This window comes from Blennius ocellaris (genome assembly GCF_963422515.1).
Source record: "Blennius ocellaris genome assembly, chromosome: 21".
Lineage (NCBI taxonomy): Eukaryota > Metazoa > Chordata > Actinopteri > Blenniiformes > Blenniidae > Blennius > Blennius ocellaris.
Window position 1 is genome coordinate 16178706 of NC_137670.1, and position 18221 is coordinate 16196926.

At 44.4% G+C, this 18221-nt stretch overlaps 3 protein-coding genes across 3 annotated transcripts; all 3 read left to right on the plus strand.

Annotated features, from left to right (window-relative positions):
• The first annotated feature begins 108 nt into the window (after positions 1-108).
• Positions 109-4585, plus strand: pkmyt1 (protein kinase, membrane associated tyrosine/threonine 1). The gene is made up of 8 exons (XM_080517779.1): positions 109-185; positions 1145-1527; positions 2400-2637; positions 2725-2995; positions 3111-3217; positions 3303-3475; positions 3635-3846; positions 3945-4585. Exons 2-8 carry the CDS (start codon positions 1162-1164, stop codon positions 4291-4293), a joined length of 1716 nt encoding a protein of 571 aa, XP_080373905.1. The 5' UTR covers positions 109-185; positions 1145-1161; the 3' UTR covers positions 4294-4585.
• A 3218-nt stretch (positions 4586-7803) lies between these two features.
• On the plus strand, positions 7804-11265 carry LOC308145324 (uncharacterized protein). Its single transcript, XM_080516713.1, has 3 exons — positions 7804-8017; positions 8821-9011; positions 9372-11265. Exons 2-3 carry the CDS (start codon positions 8822-8824, stop codon positions 10286-10288), a joined length of 1107 nt encoding a protein of 368 aa, XP_080372839.1. The 5' UTR covers positions 7804-8017; position 8821; the 3' UTR covers positions 10289-11265.
• Positions 11266-13092: 1827 nt separating this feature from the next.
• On the plus strand, positions 13093-16793 carry LOC308145835 (sesquipedalian-1-like). Its single transcript, XM_080517413.1, has 4 exons — positions 13093-13144; positions 13614-13724; positions 14888-15191; positions 16195-16793. The coding sequence occupies exons 2-4, from the start codon at positions 13644-13646 to the stop codon at positions 16641-16643; spliced, it is 834 nt and encodes a 277-aa protein (XP_080373539.1). The 5' UTR covers positions 13093-13144; positions 13614-13643; the 3' UTR covers positions 16644-16793.
• The last annotated feature ends 1428 nt before the right edge of the window (positions 16794-18221 follow it).

Genomic DNA, 18221 nt, shown 5'->3' on the forward strand with positions numbered 1-18221 from the left:
GATATTGCGCAACGCAGAGACGCTCGGTATTCACGGAGCGCAGTTGCGCAGCCGTACGTCACCGCTTCAGAATTTGGCGCGAGGTGATTTTTTTTTTCTTCTTCTTCTTCGCGCAGATTGGGGACACACGGGGAGACGAAACCCCAACCGCTGCGATGAAAACACACCGCTGAACCCGGATTATGGTACGTGTTTGACTCCAGTTGACGCCCGGGTGTCGGTTACAAGCCGCAGTTTGACTTGCGAGATAGCGGGGCTGCGTGTATGTTGTGGTTGTTCCGTCCTCGGTTAACGTTAGCTTAAATTACTTTTTTCCTCAGGTGACAGTTGCTAGTTCTGGTAGATAACGAGGCTTAGTATTTCGAAAAAACAAATACCGGCCTCGGTCAAAGTTAAATTTCCCAATTTATTGGCATAAATATCGCAGAAGAAGGCAACAGGTTTACTCGGTAATGCGCCACGCCTCGTTCACCTGTTATCATGTCAATGACGTTATCAATCGATCTGCAGAGAGTATCGAGGCAGCTGGTTTGTTCGACCTGTTCAACCAGCTGGTCCAACAGGTCAGATCGCTGGATATCGAGACGGAGCTTGACAGAAAAAAAAGGCGCTTCCAGCAATCTCAACCCAAAATATGAATCGATTTGCACGAACCCCACATTGATGAGCCGGGCCCTCCTGGTCCTGGGGGGACACAGAGACCCCGTTTGTTTTCATGGTCCCAATCAGCTGAATGCAATGCACGTGTGACCGTCTGCAGAAACTGCCTGATAATGACCCACTCATTACGGCCAGGTGTGTCCAATCAGGAACCCCTGCACGAGGACTTGTTGGCCAACAGGAGCGGGATTTCGACCTTTTGTTGGCTGGAATATGCGTCTAATCTCATGGCGTAATCCATTTCCTATGACACATAGTTCCCGCACTGATGCACACATAAGTACAGTGCTTTTAGACAAATAAAAAAAACAACTTTTAATTCATGTTGTATTGGAATTTTCTTTGTAATCTCGGCTTATTTTTCCATAGTGAAAATGTGATGCGTCGTATTCCTTAGTTATACGATGCGTGGAGCTCTGGAAACAAGACTTTTAAAAAAATTAGTTTAACAGAGGAGTTTAACAGTGTGTCTCTGTCTTCGCAGAAAGAAGTGTCGGCACGATGTCTGTCGCCGTGGAAGCTCCGCTGTCCAGGATGCCGCTGCCTCTCCCGACCCACTTCGCCCACGCCGAGCAGTCCTTCTCCCTCAAGAAGCGCCGCCCGCCCTTCTCCTCCTCGTCGTCGTCCTGCTCTTCCCCGCCCCGGCTCCCCAGCTCGCTGCCGCCGCTGCCCCCCTCCAAGGGATGTCCCACCCTGAGCAGGTTCACCGCCCAGCCTCAGTCGCCCTGGACACCGCTGTCCGTCTCTCTCACCAAGTCGCCCCCTCCAGATTCTGTGTACGACCGCAGCAAACAGCAGTCCTACTTTAGTCAGTGTTTTACTAACCTGGGACTGCTGGGGAGAGGATCTTTTGGAGAGGTTTACAAGGTGAGAGGAAACTGTTTGAAAACAAAGTTGTGACGTAACGGTCCGGGGAGGCGAGACGTTTGCTGGTTTGAATCTCGCCACTGTGGCTCTCTTGAGTAAAGAACTTGAACCCTGAACTAATCAGGTTATGTCAGAAAGAGCATTGGGCTTCAAACTCGAGCCAAATCCAACAGGTGTAGTGCTGACCCCCGATGGAAACGGCTTGATACCATACGATACGTCCACATCATGATTTGTTACAGTTAATTATAAGAGATGTTTGTGTTTATGTAGCTCAAGAGAACTTTGTCTGTCGGCTTGTTCGGGGCAAATAGTTTGTGAGCTTGTTGTCCTAATTTTAAAACTTTGACATCGACAAACATAGGGTCTTATCGAGAATGTGAAATTATTTATTTCTAATTGGTAAACAAACACAGTCTCTTCAAGAGTCATTGTTTCTGTTGAAACAATTGCTGTGCACCGGATAAGCTAAGAAGAGTTCGGTTGATCTCCATTGTAAACACTGGAAAGAAAACGGCTTCAAGGGAAAGTGAAAGTTGATCAAAAGCATACTAAATTCCCAAACTAAAATATTATAATTAATAGTATATCTCAAAATATTACACAATTGGTCCTCAGGAATACATTTGTCATGCAACTTTTTTGCTCCATCTGATGTTGTCTTCATCTTTGTTCACCAAAGCCACTCCACTATTATAATATTACATGCATTTCTCATGCTCTGTCATTGGCATGTGTACATAATGTTATTATTGTAATATTACTATAATTTCTGTAGTTCATTTAATTTTCATTAATATTTGTTGTGGGTGGTGTATTATTAGAGACTTATTGTCCCTCTGGGATTCTGTATGTTTGGTTTGTGTGTTTAGGTGCAAAGCAACAAGGACCGGCGTCAGTATGCAGTCAAGCGCTCGGCTCAGCGCTTCCGAGGGAACCGGGAGAGAAACCAGAGCGTGAGGGAGGCCAGGAACCACGAGCGCCTCTGCCCTCACCCTCACATCCTGGACTTTGTGGCTGCCTGGGAGGAGCGCGGCCGGCTGTTCATCCAGACGGAGCTGTGCAGCACCAGCCTGCTGCTCCACGCCGAGAACCAGCCTGCTGGCCCAGGTCTGTCCGGGCGGAAAAAAAACGACGCGTCTAAAACGAGGCCGCGGCGTCTTTCCCTTTTTTCACGCGTTGTGTCCCAACATCCAGATGAGCCGTCCGCCTGGGCCTACCTGTGTGACCTCCTCTCCGCACTGCAGCACCTCCACTCACACGGCTTCGTGCATCTGGACCTGAAACCCGCCAACGTCCTCATCACCCGGTCGGGCCGCCTGAAGCTGGGGGACTTTGGGCTGCTGTACGAGCTGAAGCAGACGGGCGGCGAGGGGAAGAAGAAGGACGATGCCCAGGAGGGAGATCCCAGATACATGGCTCCCGAGCTGCTCCACGGGGAGTACGGACCTGCTGCCGATGTTTTTAGGTACACTTGAATAGATTAAGAAAAAGACAAATATATATATATATATATATACTCACAAAACCAAATGATTCAATTCAAATGTATAACTGCCACAAAAAATGTGCTTGTCTTTTAGTTTGGGCGTCTCTATTTTGGAGCTTGCCTGTAACATTGAGGTGCCAAACGGTGGCGAGGGATGGCAGCAGCTGAGACAAGGCTACCTACCTTTGGAATTCACCAGTGGTAACATTCACCTCCTTTACAATCCTCAGAAATGATCTTTTTTTTTCTTTATGTTTCTCATGCCATTCTGGATGTGTGTTGGCAGAGCTGTCAGCTGAGCTGCAGACTGTCTTACGGATGATGCTGCTTCCAGAACCGTCATCCAGAGCGACGGTCTCTGAGCTGCTCGCTCTCCCCTCGGTGAGGAGACGCAGGAGGAGACGGCGCGTTTACCTCATGGTTGCTGAGACCATGCTGACCCTGGCCTCCCTGTGCCAGGTAACGTCTGAACACACTGATATGAGAAATAATAACCAATAATATCTATATTGCGAGATGAAATTCAAAATCATTTTGTAATATAGTTTGGTGAACGACAAAATAAAAAAGTAGTTTTTCCGACTAACCATGTGATCATTTATGTTCTTCTGGTTAAAGTTGGTGGTGAGCTTTGCGAGTCGACTCCTGTCCCCGTTCAGTTTCTCGTTCCCCTGGTGGGACAAACCTCCTCCCTGCACTCCTCCGAAGGACGGCTGGGACAGAGATTTGACCATGTCCTTCAGCGCCATGCAGACCGACCCGGAAAGCCCAGAGGATGACGGCGTGTTTCCCTCCACGGACTCCAACCTTTCCCCCACATTCCTCTGCAGGTAGACAAACGGCATTCTGCTGCAATTGTCAAAGTTGTGACTCCCGTTTGTGAATTTTGAGGGGCTGACGGAGGATTTGTCATTGTCCTCCTCCACAGAGCCAGACCCAGACTGTCGATGGAAAGCACATCGACTCCCATCCTGGGTTTCCCACTGAACAATCAGAGCCCCGCTCACACTCCCTCCCGCTCCGAGGCGTCCAACTGGTCGTCCTTCAAGCTGGCGGGGACTCCCTCCAGCATCCATTCCAACGGCTCGTGCTGCACCCTGACACCGGGCGGGAGCCCCCCGCTCCCCCCGCTCCAGACGGGCTCCCCGCCCGCCAGAGCCTCGCTGCCGTGCAGCCGCAAGCGGCTCCTCATGGACGAGGACGCACCCCGACCCGGCTTCGAACCAAAGAACCTGCTCAGCCTGTTCGAAGAAACCTCTTCAGAGGGACAGTCTTAAGTCCGCCACTGCCATTTTACTTTAATGGACTAAGTTTGTATAAACGTGTGCCATGAAATTGCTTGAAAATGTGTTTTGGTTTGTTTTTTTTCTAACAACTGCTTCTTACTGTGTGTATTTGTGTTGCTAACATGTATTTAAAAAGCAGGGACTTTCTGGAGAAGGGTTGAACATGTAATCGGACCTTTTAATGCACTTTGTTTTGTAAAGAGACTGCTGTTGTTCATCAGTGGCCTGTTGTGCATCGAGAATAAACAAAGGGAAACAGGATCTAAACTGGTGGAAAACTTGTGACTATAAAGAACCTCAAAACACAAGAACTGGTCACTTTATTGACACGTTTTACAATTATGTTGAAAATAAAATGTTCAAAGTTTTATTTAAAGAGTTTAACTCCGAAAATCAACAGGAAAACAAAGGGATGAAACCTGTTTGGGATTATTTGGATCCTCACCACTAGATGGAAGCAACGCTGAACATTAGAAACCTTTAAATACCGGAAAGACATTAATTGTTTTATTTTTTTCAGCGAACACTTCCGCTTGTAAATTCTCGCTCCTTTTCAAAGAACGAGGATCTACAAAAGTGAAGATTCTGAAAGGATGCAAGGCCTTTTCATGTGTCAACAGAGTAAAAACAAGTGCGAGATTGTCGTTTGAGCAGCAACAATTCTCTGGGATTCACAAACTAAAGCGGAGTTTTATTAGAATAAGGTACGCTCCTCTTTTTGTTTGCGTCAATTACAATACAGCAGGCGTGTACAGCTCTGTGTTAAAATAGACTTGTTCGCAGAAAACCGCAAATTGTAAACAAGCGGACGCATTTCTTTTGTAATATTTATCAACTGAACACGTTGGATTTAGTGATATTTTTTGCAAGACAGCATGTTTCTCAGCCTATATCTCAAATTAGATTTTTTGTATTTTGTTTTTTTTACTGTTTGCAAATATTTTAGAAAGTGCACACTGATTAAACAGTCATTATTTTTTATTATTGTTTTGTTTAAGATGTCTAAAGTGGAGCATCTGAATGTGCGAGTGGAGAAGCTGCTTTCCAAAGCGGTGCAGGAGGTGCTGGACGTGGTGAGACAGACTGTGTCCGAGTACCAGGAGAGGACAGCCAGGACGTGGAGGGAGAACCAGAGTCTGAAGAGGAGGCTGCAGGAGCTCCAGGAGAACGTCGACTCCAGCAACAGTGAGGAAACCGAAGAAACCCCGACCGCTCCTGTCCCAGAAATACTAGAGGTTGTTTTTTTTTTTATCCCAGCTGATCATTTTGTCTGTTTTGTTTTATTTGAACGTAGGAGTGTTGCTTGAGCAGCTGAAGGAAGAACCTCAACAGGAAGAGACGCTTCGAGGCGACGTTCATCTCGTCTCTTCCGATGAGGAAGTTGCAGTGGTTCGTCCCCCATACCAGCTTCAAGACTGTGATTTATCCATCACGTCCCCCGAAGCAGCGTCGGGACAGTGTGAACGCTTACGAGACCTAGAAATCGCTCAAGCAAACGCCGTTATTGAGGCCGTGAACCCTCCAGGAGCTCTCCCAATCGGCGACCAGGACCTGAAGGTGGAGCCTCCATCGGAGGACACCCTGAAGATTGTCAATTGTTTTCACATTCACACCAACAAGGCGTCTTTAAACAGATTAGACCCTCAGCCAAGGGACGCCGGCTCGGGGGTTTTCCCCGAGCCGGGCGTCGGGCACCCCCCGGGTCCGGCTGGGGCGAGGAGGCGCACGGCGGGGGGCGGTCCGGCCTGGGCCGCGCTCCAGACGGACGTCAGGAAGCAATACTGCTGCTCCCTGTGCGGACGCACCTTCAGGCACGCCGGCGACTACAAGAAGCACAGCCGGGTGCACACGGGGGAGAAGCCGTACGGCTGCCCCGTGTGCGGGAAACGCTTCAGCCAGTCCAGCTACCTGACGGTGCACCTCCGGTACCACACGGGGGAGAAGCCGTTCGGCTGCCGCCACTGCGGCAAAACGTTCAGCAACTCCAGTAACATGAAGAAACACGAACTGACACACCTGTGAGGCCGCCGGTTACAGACCGTCTGGTGACTTTATTGTGAGCCACAACCAAAATGTTTCTTAAGGGTTATAAGTCAACGCCACGGTGATCAGTGGTGGGTCAAGGAAAAGGATATGATGGGTCGTATTTAATTATAATAGCGAAAAAGTGTAACTGCATCAGAATTACAACAACAAAAAAACATTCCCCCTAAAAACAGTACAAATGTGAATGTTGAAAAAACAAAAGTAAAATTTAAGATAGTTTATTGTGATTCTTCCTGGAGAAATATAATGATGACTTCCATATTCTCGTTCATACTTTCTCTTGGAATATTGTAACGTTCACAAATGCAGTAAATGGCTTGTATGTGTTCTATTCTTGGCTTCCCAAATCCAACAATAGGTCTGAAATCGTCTTTACCACAGGGATTCTCCTCAAGCGAATGTTGGCAAAATCTGAAGTCGTCAGATTTCCATGCTTTTATTAGTCACTGTTGTACGTATTATCATGTATTGTTTTGCTTATTTCATTCTGTCTTATTTATTTATTCTATTTTATTTGATATTTTAAGTTTCTATTCTATTTATTCAACTATATTTAAGTTTGGCCACACAGGTAGCCAGCCTTCACTGCTGCATCACTGCACTTATTGAAAAATAACACCTTTTACTTGATTAATGCTTCACTTGTAATAGTTACACTGTCAGGACACCCTGCAGGATGTAATAGTCTTTGGTGGTTATTTTTGTTTTGTACCTTCTTGTTTCCAGTGAAAAAGTGAACGTGCCTTCTTGTTGAGGAGCCTGATACAGAATTCTTATTAAATGTATGAATTCCTTGCCTTTTGTCCTTCGGATAACGCATTGTAGTGTAATAAATATTAAGTGAATTATCTTAACCAGAATAAAAAAAAACATAGCGGGATTGCTATGATTTATAATTTATTTAGTTTTAAATCATAATAAAATAAATGAATTTATTTAAGAAACACTTTTTGGAAGGAAGTAATTGGAAAATGTATTGATTAAATTAAATGATTAAAATAAAGTGCAGAATGATGAGTTGAGCGTCTGCAGTAATTCCGGAAATGACAAGGAACATTCAAATTAAAGCGTCTATCTAGAACGAGAAGAGATGCTTTTTATGAGCTCAGAGCTACAAATCTCAACAGCCGTTAACACTAAAATGTATAATGTGAAAATGTATATTTAACCAATAACCATTGCTTCGCTGGGACAAAGCACCAAATCTAGTATTTTTTTTTTTACTTTAATATTCTCCGTTGAATTTATTCACTGTAAACTTCTTTATACCTTTGTTCGCCGTTGTTTGTTATTTTATTTGAATTTATTTAGCTTTTTTTCTCGAAATAAAGAACCTTTTGCTACTTTTTTGGGAACAAAAAAAAATAAAAATAAACTGAGACTCTTATTTTGATAACTATCACATAGCGGATGTGACGTTTGCTGTTTGCCTTTGTCACCGCCGCGTATTGAGTTTTAGTTTTGTCATAATTTATTACATTTCAGATGATTTGCTGTTGTTGAGGAATGGCTGCGTAGGAAAGGAGGAAGATTAGATGAAGCACTAATTATACGAGAGCGTGTGGACCCGTCGCACGTCCAAAGAAGAAGAAATAGCGCACGTTAGTGAAGCTAATGTAGCTAACGCCTGTGTTGTCCCAACAAAGATAACTTGAGCAGCCTTCACCAGGTAATCCCGTAAACACGAGTTTGAATGCGCTGGTTTGACACCTGTTTAATATACACTTTGTTTAATTCACGTGCAATAACTAAAGACAGTCAAAGGGTGATGTTACTTTAAAGTACAAATAGGGGACCACCACGTAATGGTAAACAAGACACATCCCCACTGCAATTGAACATGTGGTTAACCCTTAACTACATAACTTGACCCTATTAAAGCAATACAAATCAGGAATGTGCTTATACTCTATATGCATTCTGTAATGTAAAGGTCAGATCCATTAGATCAATATGTCAAGTGTCCAAATCAGCATAAAGTACAAAGTCTTAACTTTGCAGAGGCACTGAATCTCCAGTTATTAATTATTGGAAGTCAAGCCATTTTTAAGTGTGCTGGTGCTTTTCCATATACTACTACACCAGGTCACCAATACATGCATTTCTTTTATGTGTGCATATCAACAGCCAAACTTCTGAAACACGTGCAGACAGCAGCAATAGTGCTCATCCAGTCTCCAGTCCATCATAGACAACGACACACACTCTTATCTAGGGGCTATTTAGTGTAATTGTCCTCACATGTATGTTGAATGAAATTGCATTAACCAGAGAAAACCCAAGCACACACAGGTAGAATGTGGAAACGCCACATAGAAAGGCTCAACTTATATTTGAACCAGAACCTCAAGCCACTGATCCACCATGCGGCCCAAAGCAGGATCTATCAAACACTATTGTCCTCTGTGGATCTATTGTCGTTTGGGCGTATGTGTTATGTTTGAAAATGGTTTTAAATGGGTTTTATTGCAGAATGTCTAAGCTCGAACGTCTGAATGTCCGTGTGGCCAAACTCCTGAGCGACGCGGTGCAGGAGGTCCTGGAGGTGGTGAAGGAGACGGTGTCCGAGTACCAGGCCAAAACCGTCCGGACTCAAAGAGAGAATGAGAGACTGAGGAGACGAGTGCAGGAGCTCCAGGACAGGATACCAAGAGAAAATACACGTGGGTGCAACTGTAATTACCATCATATTACATTAGTTACTCAACACATAACGTCCCAATTAGTCAGTTTGCACTAAGAACTGACCAGTTTGTGTCTTCACCTGTTCCCTTTGTCAACATTGTGTAATCAAATCTGAGCTTCTAAATATTCAAAAGTTGCTGTGAATATGCATCACATGTATTGACACAAACACCTGAGTCATAACGATGCTGCAAGTTTAAATTCCCCTTATGTAGTGGTTCGATTATTGCATTATAAACAAACGTAATGTGATGACATGACTGATATTCTGGAACGTATTTCATCTATGTCATCTGAGTTTTGATTAAAGCCATCCTTTTCCTGTCTGCACTGCACAGCGGCGCTGCCCACCGGTGTGCCTGAAGAAGCAGACGACACAGAGAGTCACAAGCAGGATGTGAGTGGCGTTCGAAGGCCAAACGTGGACGTCGGATTCACTGAGCAAAGCTTGATAAACAGCCACGAACGCGACTGTGGCATGAAGCAGGAGTCCGGTGAGCAGGAGACCCTCGGTGACGCTCCAGCGCAGGTCGAGTGCCCCATGGCGCCGGCAGACCGCCGCCGAGGACGGCCGGAGGAGGCGACGCGCCTCGCTGAGGACGCGGCGCTTGTCCTGACGTCACACGGCGAAGACGAGGACCGCGTCTCCGCCTCCTCGGACGACCTTTACCCCGCCGTGCCGTTTGATGTGAACCTGGCCGCCGTCAAAAGTGAAGCGGACGCCGGCGGCTGCACGCCGTCGGAGCAACTCTCCGCTCAGGAGGCGACGGCTGAATGTGTGGATTTAAGCTACGGCGCCTCCGGTCAAGCTTCTGCCGAGATCCCGCAGGCCGGCGCCGAACCGTACGGGCTCGTCTTCCTCCACTCGAGTCACGGCGCGCACAAGAGGTACGGCCTGTCAAAAAACAGCCGCGCCGCCCTGGAGGAGAGGCAGATGTGGATGGAGCACGCCAAGAGAGACAACCTCCACCTGTGCGTCCTGTGCGGCAAAACCTTCAGCCGGGTGGGGAACCTGAGGATCCACCAGCGGTGCCACACGGGGGAGAAGCCGTACGGCTGCATGCAGTGCGGCCGGCGCTTCAGGCAGACGGGCGACCTGAAGAAGCACAAGCGGGTCCACACCGGGGAGAAGCCGTACTACTGCGAGCAGTGTGGGAAGAGCTTCAGTCGGGGGGAGAACCTCAAGAGGCACCAGAGGATCCACATCGGAGAGACTCTGCAGCTGCAGCAAGGCTGGCGCGAGCCGCAGCTGTGACCGCGAGCGCGAAATCAACAATCACTGCGGTTTTGTTGTTGTGAAGGACGGTGTCCGTGGTGTGTGTTGCTTTGTGAGCAGAGGAGTGTGTGAGGAGGCTGGTCTGTGAAATTCATACAGAGATTGTTTCCGTTCTGGTTTGTAGACCGTGGTCGTTGCAGTGACGCTGGATTTGTTCGTTCCTCTGAACGAGAGTTGAGTTTGAAAATGCACTTCAGCTAATGATACCGTCGGCATCCGAAGTGATGCAACGTGGTCAATTGTGAAATGTCTCCTATTGTTCAATCGCTGGAAATAAATCATCCAATCTACAGCTGTTTTATTAAGACTTACACACTGAATAGATTAAAACTCCCAAGGCTTTCATAAATGACCTAATTGAACGATTCGCACTTTTATTTAGTCGTCGTACTGCTTTATCACCACATGCTGTTCAGAGTGGAACATGTGATTTGGAAATACATTTAAATATGATATTTGCTTCACAGAAGCCATATTCCTGCATCTCTACAAGCTTTCATCTTGATCTTAATCCATTCTCCTGTGAATCTTTGGTCAAAAACGTTTGTTAGTCAGATCGATTGTTTTCTATTTTTATTGTAACGCATCTATTTGGTCACAATGTGTTTTTATGCTGAGTCAGGGAATTTCAAAAGTAAAGACAGAAACTGAACCCTAAACATCGTGATTGTCATTAACCTTGCCTGGTTTTCCAGACTGGACAGGACCGCTGTGTAAAAGTAGAACAGGTCTGATCAGTATCAGTTTAGTGTATTATAAAGTAGAACGGATTCTTTTTTGTACACCGGAACCTCTTTTTTTTTTTGTGGCCATTATTTCTCTGAAATGCAAGCAGTAGGAGGGTAATGGGAGCAATACCGGACGGTCTTTTAAGCACTTCCTGTTTGTTGGATGTATTTATTGCAGAATGTTTAGAGTTTGCACAGCAGAAGCAATAAAGTACATTGTTATCGCCATACACGTCTCTGAGAGATATTCTTGAGAAAACTGTTTCCCACAGTCTGGTTATCGTCAAACTTTTTGTACAGTATTTTTGCAAAGAGTAGGACGCGGAGCAAGGTGTTTGTTCACATTTTAGATTTCAAAATAGCAAAACAAGAATTCTTCATTATGTTTTCTGCAGCATTTGGTTGTGATTGTCGAAATCTTATTATTATCATTATTTTAGGTTTAATAGCAGTTTGCATCCATAAAGTTGCATTATACCACAATCTGCTGGTTCTATCTATCGACATTGTTTCCCACCACTCTCTTTGTCCCTGATGACTGTTTCCCTCTCTTTTAATCTGCAACTTTTCATCCCTGGTGACTGTTTCACGCGCTTCTTCTTCTTCTTGACTCGGGATCAATGGCAGTTGGCGTCCGAGAAGTTGCCCTCCTGCCATCTGCTGGTTCCGGTGAGTCCATGCGACCTGCTTTCATCCTGATCCCTTTTAACCCTGGATCGGATAAAATGATCAAAAATGTAAGTAAACATGACTTTCTGTAGTACTACAGAGGTGATGACAATAAATGGTTAGTGTTCATCAGTGTGGTTCAATCTAATCTAGGAACGAGGCCTGGCAACTTTCGCACATTTGATTAAACTCTCACGTGATGACTCGGGTTCTTCTCACTGCTGAACTTCCACCGGCTAGTTTTGATTAATGTTGATGCCACCATGCTACAACTCAGACGTGTAGAGAAGGTGAACTGGTGGATATCTTTGCCGTGGTTGATTTGAAGTTTTCTTGACTATGATTTTCTGAGAACTTATGTTAAATACAAATAAATCAAATGCATTGCTAACAGTCTTAACATTGTGACTGCAAAGTCTGATCTTCATTTTGAGGCTGTGTTGTTTGGATTTCTAAACGTCTCTGAAGGCCCCTCAGGTGATGTTCAACATGAGACTTGTGTTCCATTTGGAGGTAACGCTCTTCTCAATGTTCACTAAACAAACTGCAGTCTACGTTGTTGTATGTTGACCAAACTGGTCATACCAGAAGCCTATTCCCCCTTCGGTCACACATTTTCAGTTGTCTCAACAAATACTGTTCAGCCAATAATGAAGGCTCGCTGCTCTTGCTTTTATCAATTTCTTTATTAATAACGCTCACTGTAAACACTGTATACGACTTTCTTTATTTAAAGATTGTGTAACACTGGTTCACTGCATGTATGTATATATATATATATATATATATAATTGAAATTATATGGGTTAGTTAAATGGTTTTTTTGTGTGCGTCTTGTCCAGGTTGTCATTGTGAATAAGATTGGAAAAATGTGCAAATCAAGAGCCTGAAGAAATTACAAATAAATAGTTAAATGTGTCATATTTATTCAGACTTGGGTCATCCTGTCCCCCAAACAAGAGTCGGAAGCAAAAAAAACGAGTTCTAGTCGCAATCCTGCTTGACTCTGTTGCTCATCATCCCGCAAATGCATTTCCAGAAGAATCTACCAAACATTTAGACTTTAAAACTGGTATATTTGACCAAAACGAAAAATTATTATTATTATTATTATTATTATTATTATTATTAATAATAATAAATAAATAATAATAATAATAATTATTATTATTAATAATAATAATAATAACAATAATAATAATAATACCAAACAAATCAGGGTGTAAAAAGCAGTTGTGGACACGAGAGACATGAAACATCAAAGCCAGTAGTGCACGTGAAGCGCTCAATGAGTTTGCGTGAAGCACGCGCCCCTCGCGCAGGTGAGCTGCGGCTCTGATTGGATGGAACGGTGTGACGACGTGGAGCCGTTGTGCTTCACCTCACCAGGAAGAGAAAGCACACCGAGGAGGACCCGCTTCACACACACTCCTGGGGGGTGAGTAAACTACGTGGGCACACATTAAATATGAGTTATTCCTCAAACCGAGCAACATTATATTAAAGTGAAAGTGAAAGTGAGACTGAGGGTAATGTTGGAAACAGCTGGAGGGAGACCGGTGACGGGGTTCTGGTTGATTTCCCAACACACACACACACACACACACACACACACACACACACACACACACACACACACACACACACACACACACACACACACACACACGCACAACTATTCATGTGTGTAACTTCCTTTAGGAGCAGGGGCAATCTGTTTACGCAGTATTAATGTCGAAATGTCAAACTTTTCCTGGTGCTTTTGGCCCGGTTGAGTCACTCACGACACAGTTAATGTAACTTCTCCTTTAACACGCAAACAAACTGCATTGAAATGAATCAGGAAGTTGACTCGTGTTGTTGTTGTTTTCACCTCCTGTGTGTTTGTGTTTGTTTGTTTGTGGCAGATATCGTCCTGAGCTCCTCGTGATGTTGAAATGAAGATCCATGGTAAAATTGTCAGCTACTTTGAATCCTGCAGCTCACCTGTGGACAAAGAGGGATTCCTCTGTAAGAAGGTGTGTAGGAACTCTCATTTAACAGCTTTGACGTGTTCTTAGATCATTCTGACATATCGTCATGGTACTGCGGTGGAATTAACAAATTCAACATGAAAATTAGATTTCTGCTAAAGATTAGAATATGTAAAGGTTGCACGGTGCCTTTACCTTGATTTGCACTTGACACACACTCCCCCGTGTATAGAAAAATAAGTTATACAATAATATATTGTCTCTGTTAAATAGCTCTCATTGCAAGTTTTACTGGACGAACAAGTTTTTCAAATGGTGCCGATGGGGAGTAAAGATTTTGTTTTCTGTTCCTCTAAAAATCAACACCTTGGAGGCAAGTCCGCTCCCTTTGTTTCTTCACAAAGCAGCTTCCAAGGAGTTCTGTCACACGGATTAAGTTGCTGTAGTAATCCATGTTTAACAGTCCCTTTTTACACCGAATCGTTCAGTCCTGTGCAGAGTTTGCATGTTCTTCATGTGCCTGCATGGGTTGAATCATTGAATGACTCTAAATGTCCAGGTGAAGAATCACTCCATTAAAAACAAGAACATCTGCTTTGGCCTTAGTGAGGATGCACGGTTTGAGAGCAGGATCAAATTCGTATTGGCCAATATTGTTTCAGAACTGAACTCTTGATTTTGGATCATATTACGTATTGAAAAGTCTTGTCGTTTACGCCTTCATCTGTTTGTACGCTATCACTTTAATAGCATGACCAGCCTCCAGTCGCACCAGTCACTGTTGACCTTATATATATTGACATTCGGTTTAATAGAACTTAACATTTTATTCTGTCTGAAGCTCTATTACAAGAATTTCCTTTGAATTTTCACTAGAGCATCACAACTCACACACACACACACACACACACACACACACACACACACACACACACACACACACACACACACACACAATCCAAAAACATGGGAGGAAACTGGAGTACCCAGAGAGAACCCACCAGAGAAATGACCTAACTTTGCATGCTCTGCAGAAATGGCAGTAAAGCACCGGCCTTCAAACTGGTCTCTTTTGCATGTGCGTTTTTTTGACGTCGACCCTTTCACAAGGCGGAGCTGCTTGTTTTGTCAGAGCGTTCCATGTAGGAAGTTGAGCAACGGTTGGTAAGTGAGTCGGCTAAACCACCGCTGTCACAACGGTCCCGCAGGGCGAGATCAAGACTTCCTATCACAAGCGCTGGTTCGTGCTGAAGGGAAACCTCCTCTTCTACAAGGAGCGTCCGACGGACCGGGACGTGATTGGACTGATTGTCCTGGAGGGCTGCACGGTGCAGCTGTGCGAGTCCGACGAGCAGTTCGCCTTCTCGCTGGTGTGGAGCGAGCCGGGACTGCGCACCTACAAGTTTGCGGCCGAGGACCAGGCCAGTCAGGAGAGCTGGATCAAGGCCCTGCTGTCGGCCAACCACGGCTACCTGACCCTGCTGGTGACGGACATGGAGAAGCAGTATCGAGGTGAGGGGTAGAGGGGCAGAGGGGTAGAGGGGTAGAGAGGCAGAGGGGTAGAGGGGTAGAGCGCTGGGAGGATGAAGAGAGCGACCTTTGTTCTGCAGAGCGACTGTGACCAGCCGTCACGTCAGACACCACGTACACTGTGGTACACAAATCTTATGATGTGGTCAGTGAGCAAACAAGACAGAGGAGGTCTGTCTGTCTATCTATCTGTCTATCTAATGCAGTTTTTGCAAAAACTACTCACCCGAATTGCATGACATTTCCAGGGATGATTTGTCATCATCTCAGGACCAATCAATTAGATTTTGGGACTTTAACGACGACCCGTTCCCGAATAAACCCCCCCCCCCCCTCAAAAAAAAAACCCTGAAAAAAACTTCCCATGCAGAGCGGATGAGGGAGGCATCTCCTGGAGGAGATCGGCGTCTGTTGCCACGGAGACGCGCCCTGCTCCGTTTCCCACAGTGATGCTGCTACCTGACCTACGTAGTTGGCGTCGATACGAGCTAACGGCTATCATGCTAGTGATGCTAACTCAGTTCAACCAATGTGGCGATGGCAAAGGTCTGCGCTCTACTGAGTGTCGCTCTAGTTTGTGGGGAAAAGTTTGTTCTGGACTATAAAAAAAAAAAGTCACTTGGAAATATACAAGTCTATTTGACCTTGATAATAGATGCAATCTTGTTTAATCTCCATAAACGGAGCCTCTCCTGAACCTCAGACCCCCTCCCACATTGAAAACCCCTCGTCTAGAAAACCAAGAGTAGAAATATAGTGTCTCGCCTGTCTTCAAGAGGTTGCTGGGTGAATTGCTTGGAGGATCTCCACACCTCAGGGCTTTGTGGGCTTTTAACTGATCTGTGGGCGCCAGTTTCCATCAAAATCATGTAATCATTGTGACATTACTGTTGAAACTGTTGAGTAATAACTGGAAGCAGCTTCAGTTGCAATTTGATTTAGCTTCTTTTTTTTTTTGTCTTGTCTTTCCCTGCTCTCACTTCAGATGCACTGAGTGCCCTCTCCGGGGAGTCCAGCAAAACATCCACCTTGCCAAATTTCAGCAGAGCAGACGTCGACTACCCGGGAGCCTCGTTCAGCACGCGCACTTCAACCCTGCCTTCATTTCCGAACGCCACCGCCACCGCCGGAGCAGGAGCAGGAGCAGGAGCCGCTCTCGGCTCCAATCTGATGATTCCGACTCGGGTCGTTTCGACCAAAACGGCGAGCAAGAAATCCCCCAAACTGTGGCCCAAGAGGAGTGCAAACGTCGTGCCAGTGAACACCCCCGCCCTGCACGTGGGGGAGTGGCCCGGCCTCTGCTTCGACCTGGAGGATTTCACTAAACTGCACGAAGACTTTGGAAAGGACATCAAGGAACTGATTGCTGATTGGTCAAAGAGAGGACGGGTTGATGGAATTGTTCCGGAAGAAAACCTAATAGATTTTGGATAATAGGATTTAAGTGTAGAAAGTTTGTAATATTTTATTTTAACATCATATTTTACATTTTAAAGCTGTGTACATTTTTTAAGAAAATATTTCTTTTCTTTTTTTTTAAAGTACAAAATATGCCATAGATTCATCAATAAAGAGTCTATTATCGCTTGATTTTTTTTTTTTTATTAAACATTTTGATGACAACTGCTAAAAAAAAAAAAAAAAAAAAAACCTTATGTAAATCTCATTAAAGCCCAAAGCAGGATATTTTAATTAAAACATATGAGTCCACCAGGAAATATCACAGTGTAACTGAGTTTTCCATTTACCCTTTAATGTAAAGACGACTCTTTTACATTTCATGAAGACAAAATTCAAAAGCTTTGGGTTGTAAATGCATACACGAAGGCTATCCTGTTAATTTTGCATTTACTATTCTATATTGACTCCAGCCGGTCAGAAGTGATCATTTCAACCAAAAAACTATGAGAAACACAAAATGCTGCAAAAATGTTTACGACAGAAAAAAAAAAATCTTCCTTTTTGCATTTTTTTATTCATTAAATAGGAGTTTAAAAAAATAAAATAAACTATTCATATAGATTTAACTGTCATCAGTGATCTGAAGTATTTAGTTTGTTTACATACCAGCGAAACTGTGAGATTAGTTTAAAATAAATGGGACAGGGTCACTTTGAGGCAGAGGATCCCCAGGAAAAATTCAAGTCGGTAGAATTGTTTTTAGCCGTCAAAATGGCTGAGAAAGGGACTGGTGGGGGTCGTCGGTCTATTTCAGTCAGTACAGCTGTCTAGTTTTATGGTCTTTGACGGTGCTTCGTCTTCCTCCCTCTGTCCCTCGCTGCTCTAACCTTCAAACCAGTGGCTCTTTATCTTCTCTGAGCTTTTCCCACTTTTCTTCGACATTGTTCGATGACGGTATTCTTTTATTTATTTTTTTTTAATTACAAAATTCAATATTTGAAATTTGGATGTTTATTAAAAACAAAATCTTAATAAAAACCAAGAGGAAGAATAATGGGCTACAAAAAAACTACTTTATTAAGAGATAATTTAGGTCACACTTTGAAATATGTGCTTACAAGTGAGCGAAAACACCATATCGGTTAGCGCTGGTTCCCAGTACATACCTCCAGCTGTACAGTGGTGTGATTGATGGCAGCCTGTGGAGCTCATATATGGTGTTTAGTGGGTGGGCCACTGTCCTGTCCACAGAAACTATACTGGGAATCTCCCAAAGCCACCTAAATTAGAGCAGCCATGGCGGGAAAGCTGCTCCTTTAGCTTAAATCGTCACCGAACAGAATGGAACGTCTTTATTTGTCGCTGTAACGGGTACAACGAAACTGTAAGGTGCAGTCCTCCTAAAAGTGCCATCATAAAAAAAATTTAATATAAAAAAAGACCAAGACAATCAATGAAACACCTTTTTTCTCTTTGGTGCATAAAACTACTTTTAAACTTTATCAGCTTGAATATGTTGCACGTAAATTGTGATTTAGTTGTAGAATTCTGGACTTTTAATCCCCCCCACCTGCCAAGTTGTGCATGTCTGACCGAAGCCAATAGTATTTC

Excerpts from the sequence above, each read along its gene's own strand:
- pkmyt1 (XM_080517779.1), top strand. The coding sequence starts at position 1,162 with ATGTCTGTCGCCGTGGAAGCTCCGCTGTCCAGGATGCCGCTGCCTCTC. Across the intron at positions 1,528-2,399 it reads CTTTTGGAGAGGTTTACAAG|GTGCAAAGCAACAAGGACCG; the intron begins GTGAGAGGAAAC and ends TTGTGTGTTTAG. Across the intron at positions 3,476-3,634 it reads CCCTGGCCTCCCTGTGCCAG|TTGGTGGTGAGCTTTGCGAG; the intron begins GTAACGTCTGAA and ends TTCTGGTTAAAG.
- LOC308145324 (XM_080516713.1), top strand. The coding sequence starts at position 8,822 with ATGTCTAAGCTCGAACGTCTGAATGTCCGTGTGGCCAAACTCCTGAGC. Across the intron at positions 9,012-9,371 it reads GATACCAAGAGAAAATACAC|CGGCGCTGCCCACCGGTGTG; the intron begins GTGGGTGCAACT and ends TGCACTGCACAG.
- LOC308145835 (XM_080517413.1), top strand. The coding sequence starts at position 13,644 with ATGAAGATCCATGGTAAAATTGTCAGCTACTTTGAATCCTGCAGCTCA. Across the intron at positions 13,725-14,887 it reads AGGGATTCCTCTGTAAGAAG|GGCGAGATCAAGACTTCCTA; the intron begins GTGTGTAGGAAC and ends ACGGTCCCGCAG. Across the intron at positions 15,192-16,194 it reads CATGGAGAAGCAGTATCGAG|ATGCACTGAGTGCCCTCTCC; the intron begins GTGAGGGGTAGA and ends CTCTCACTTCAG.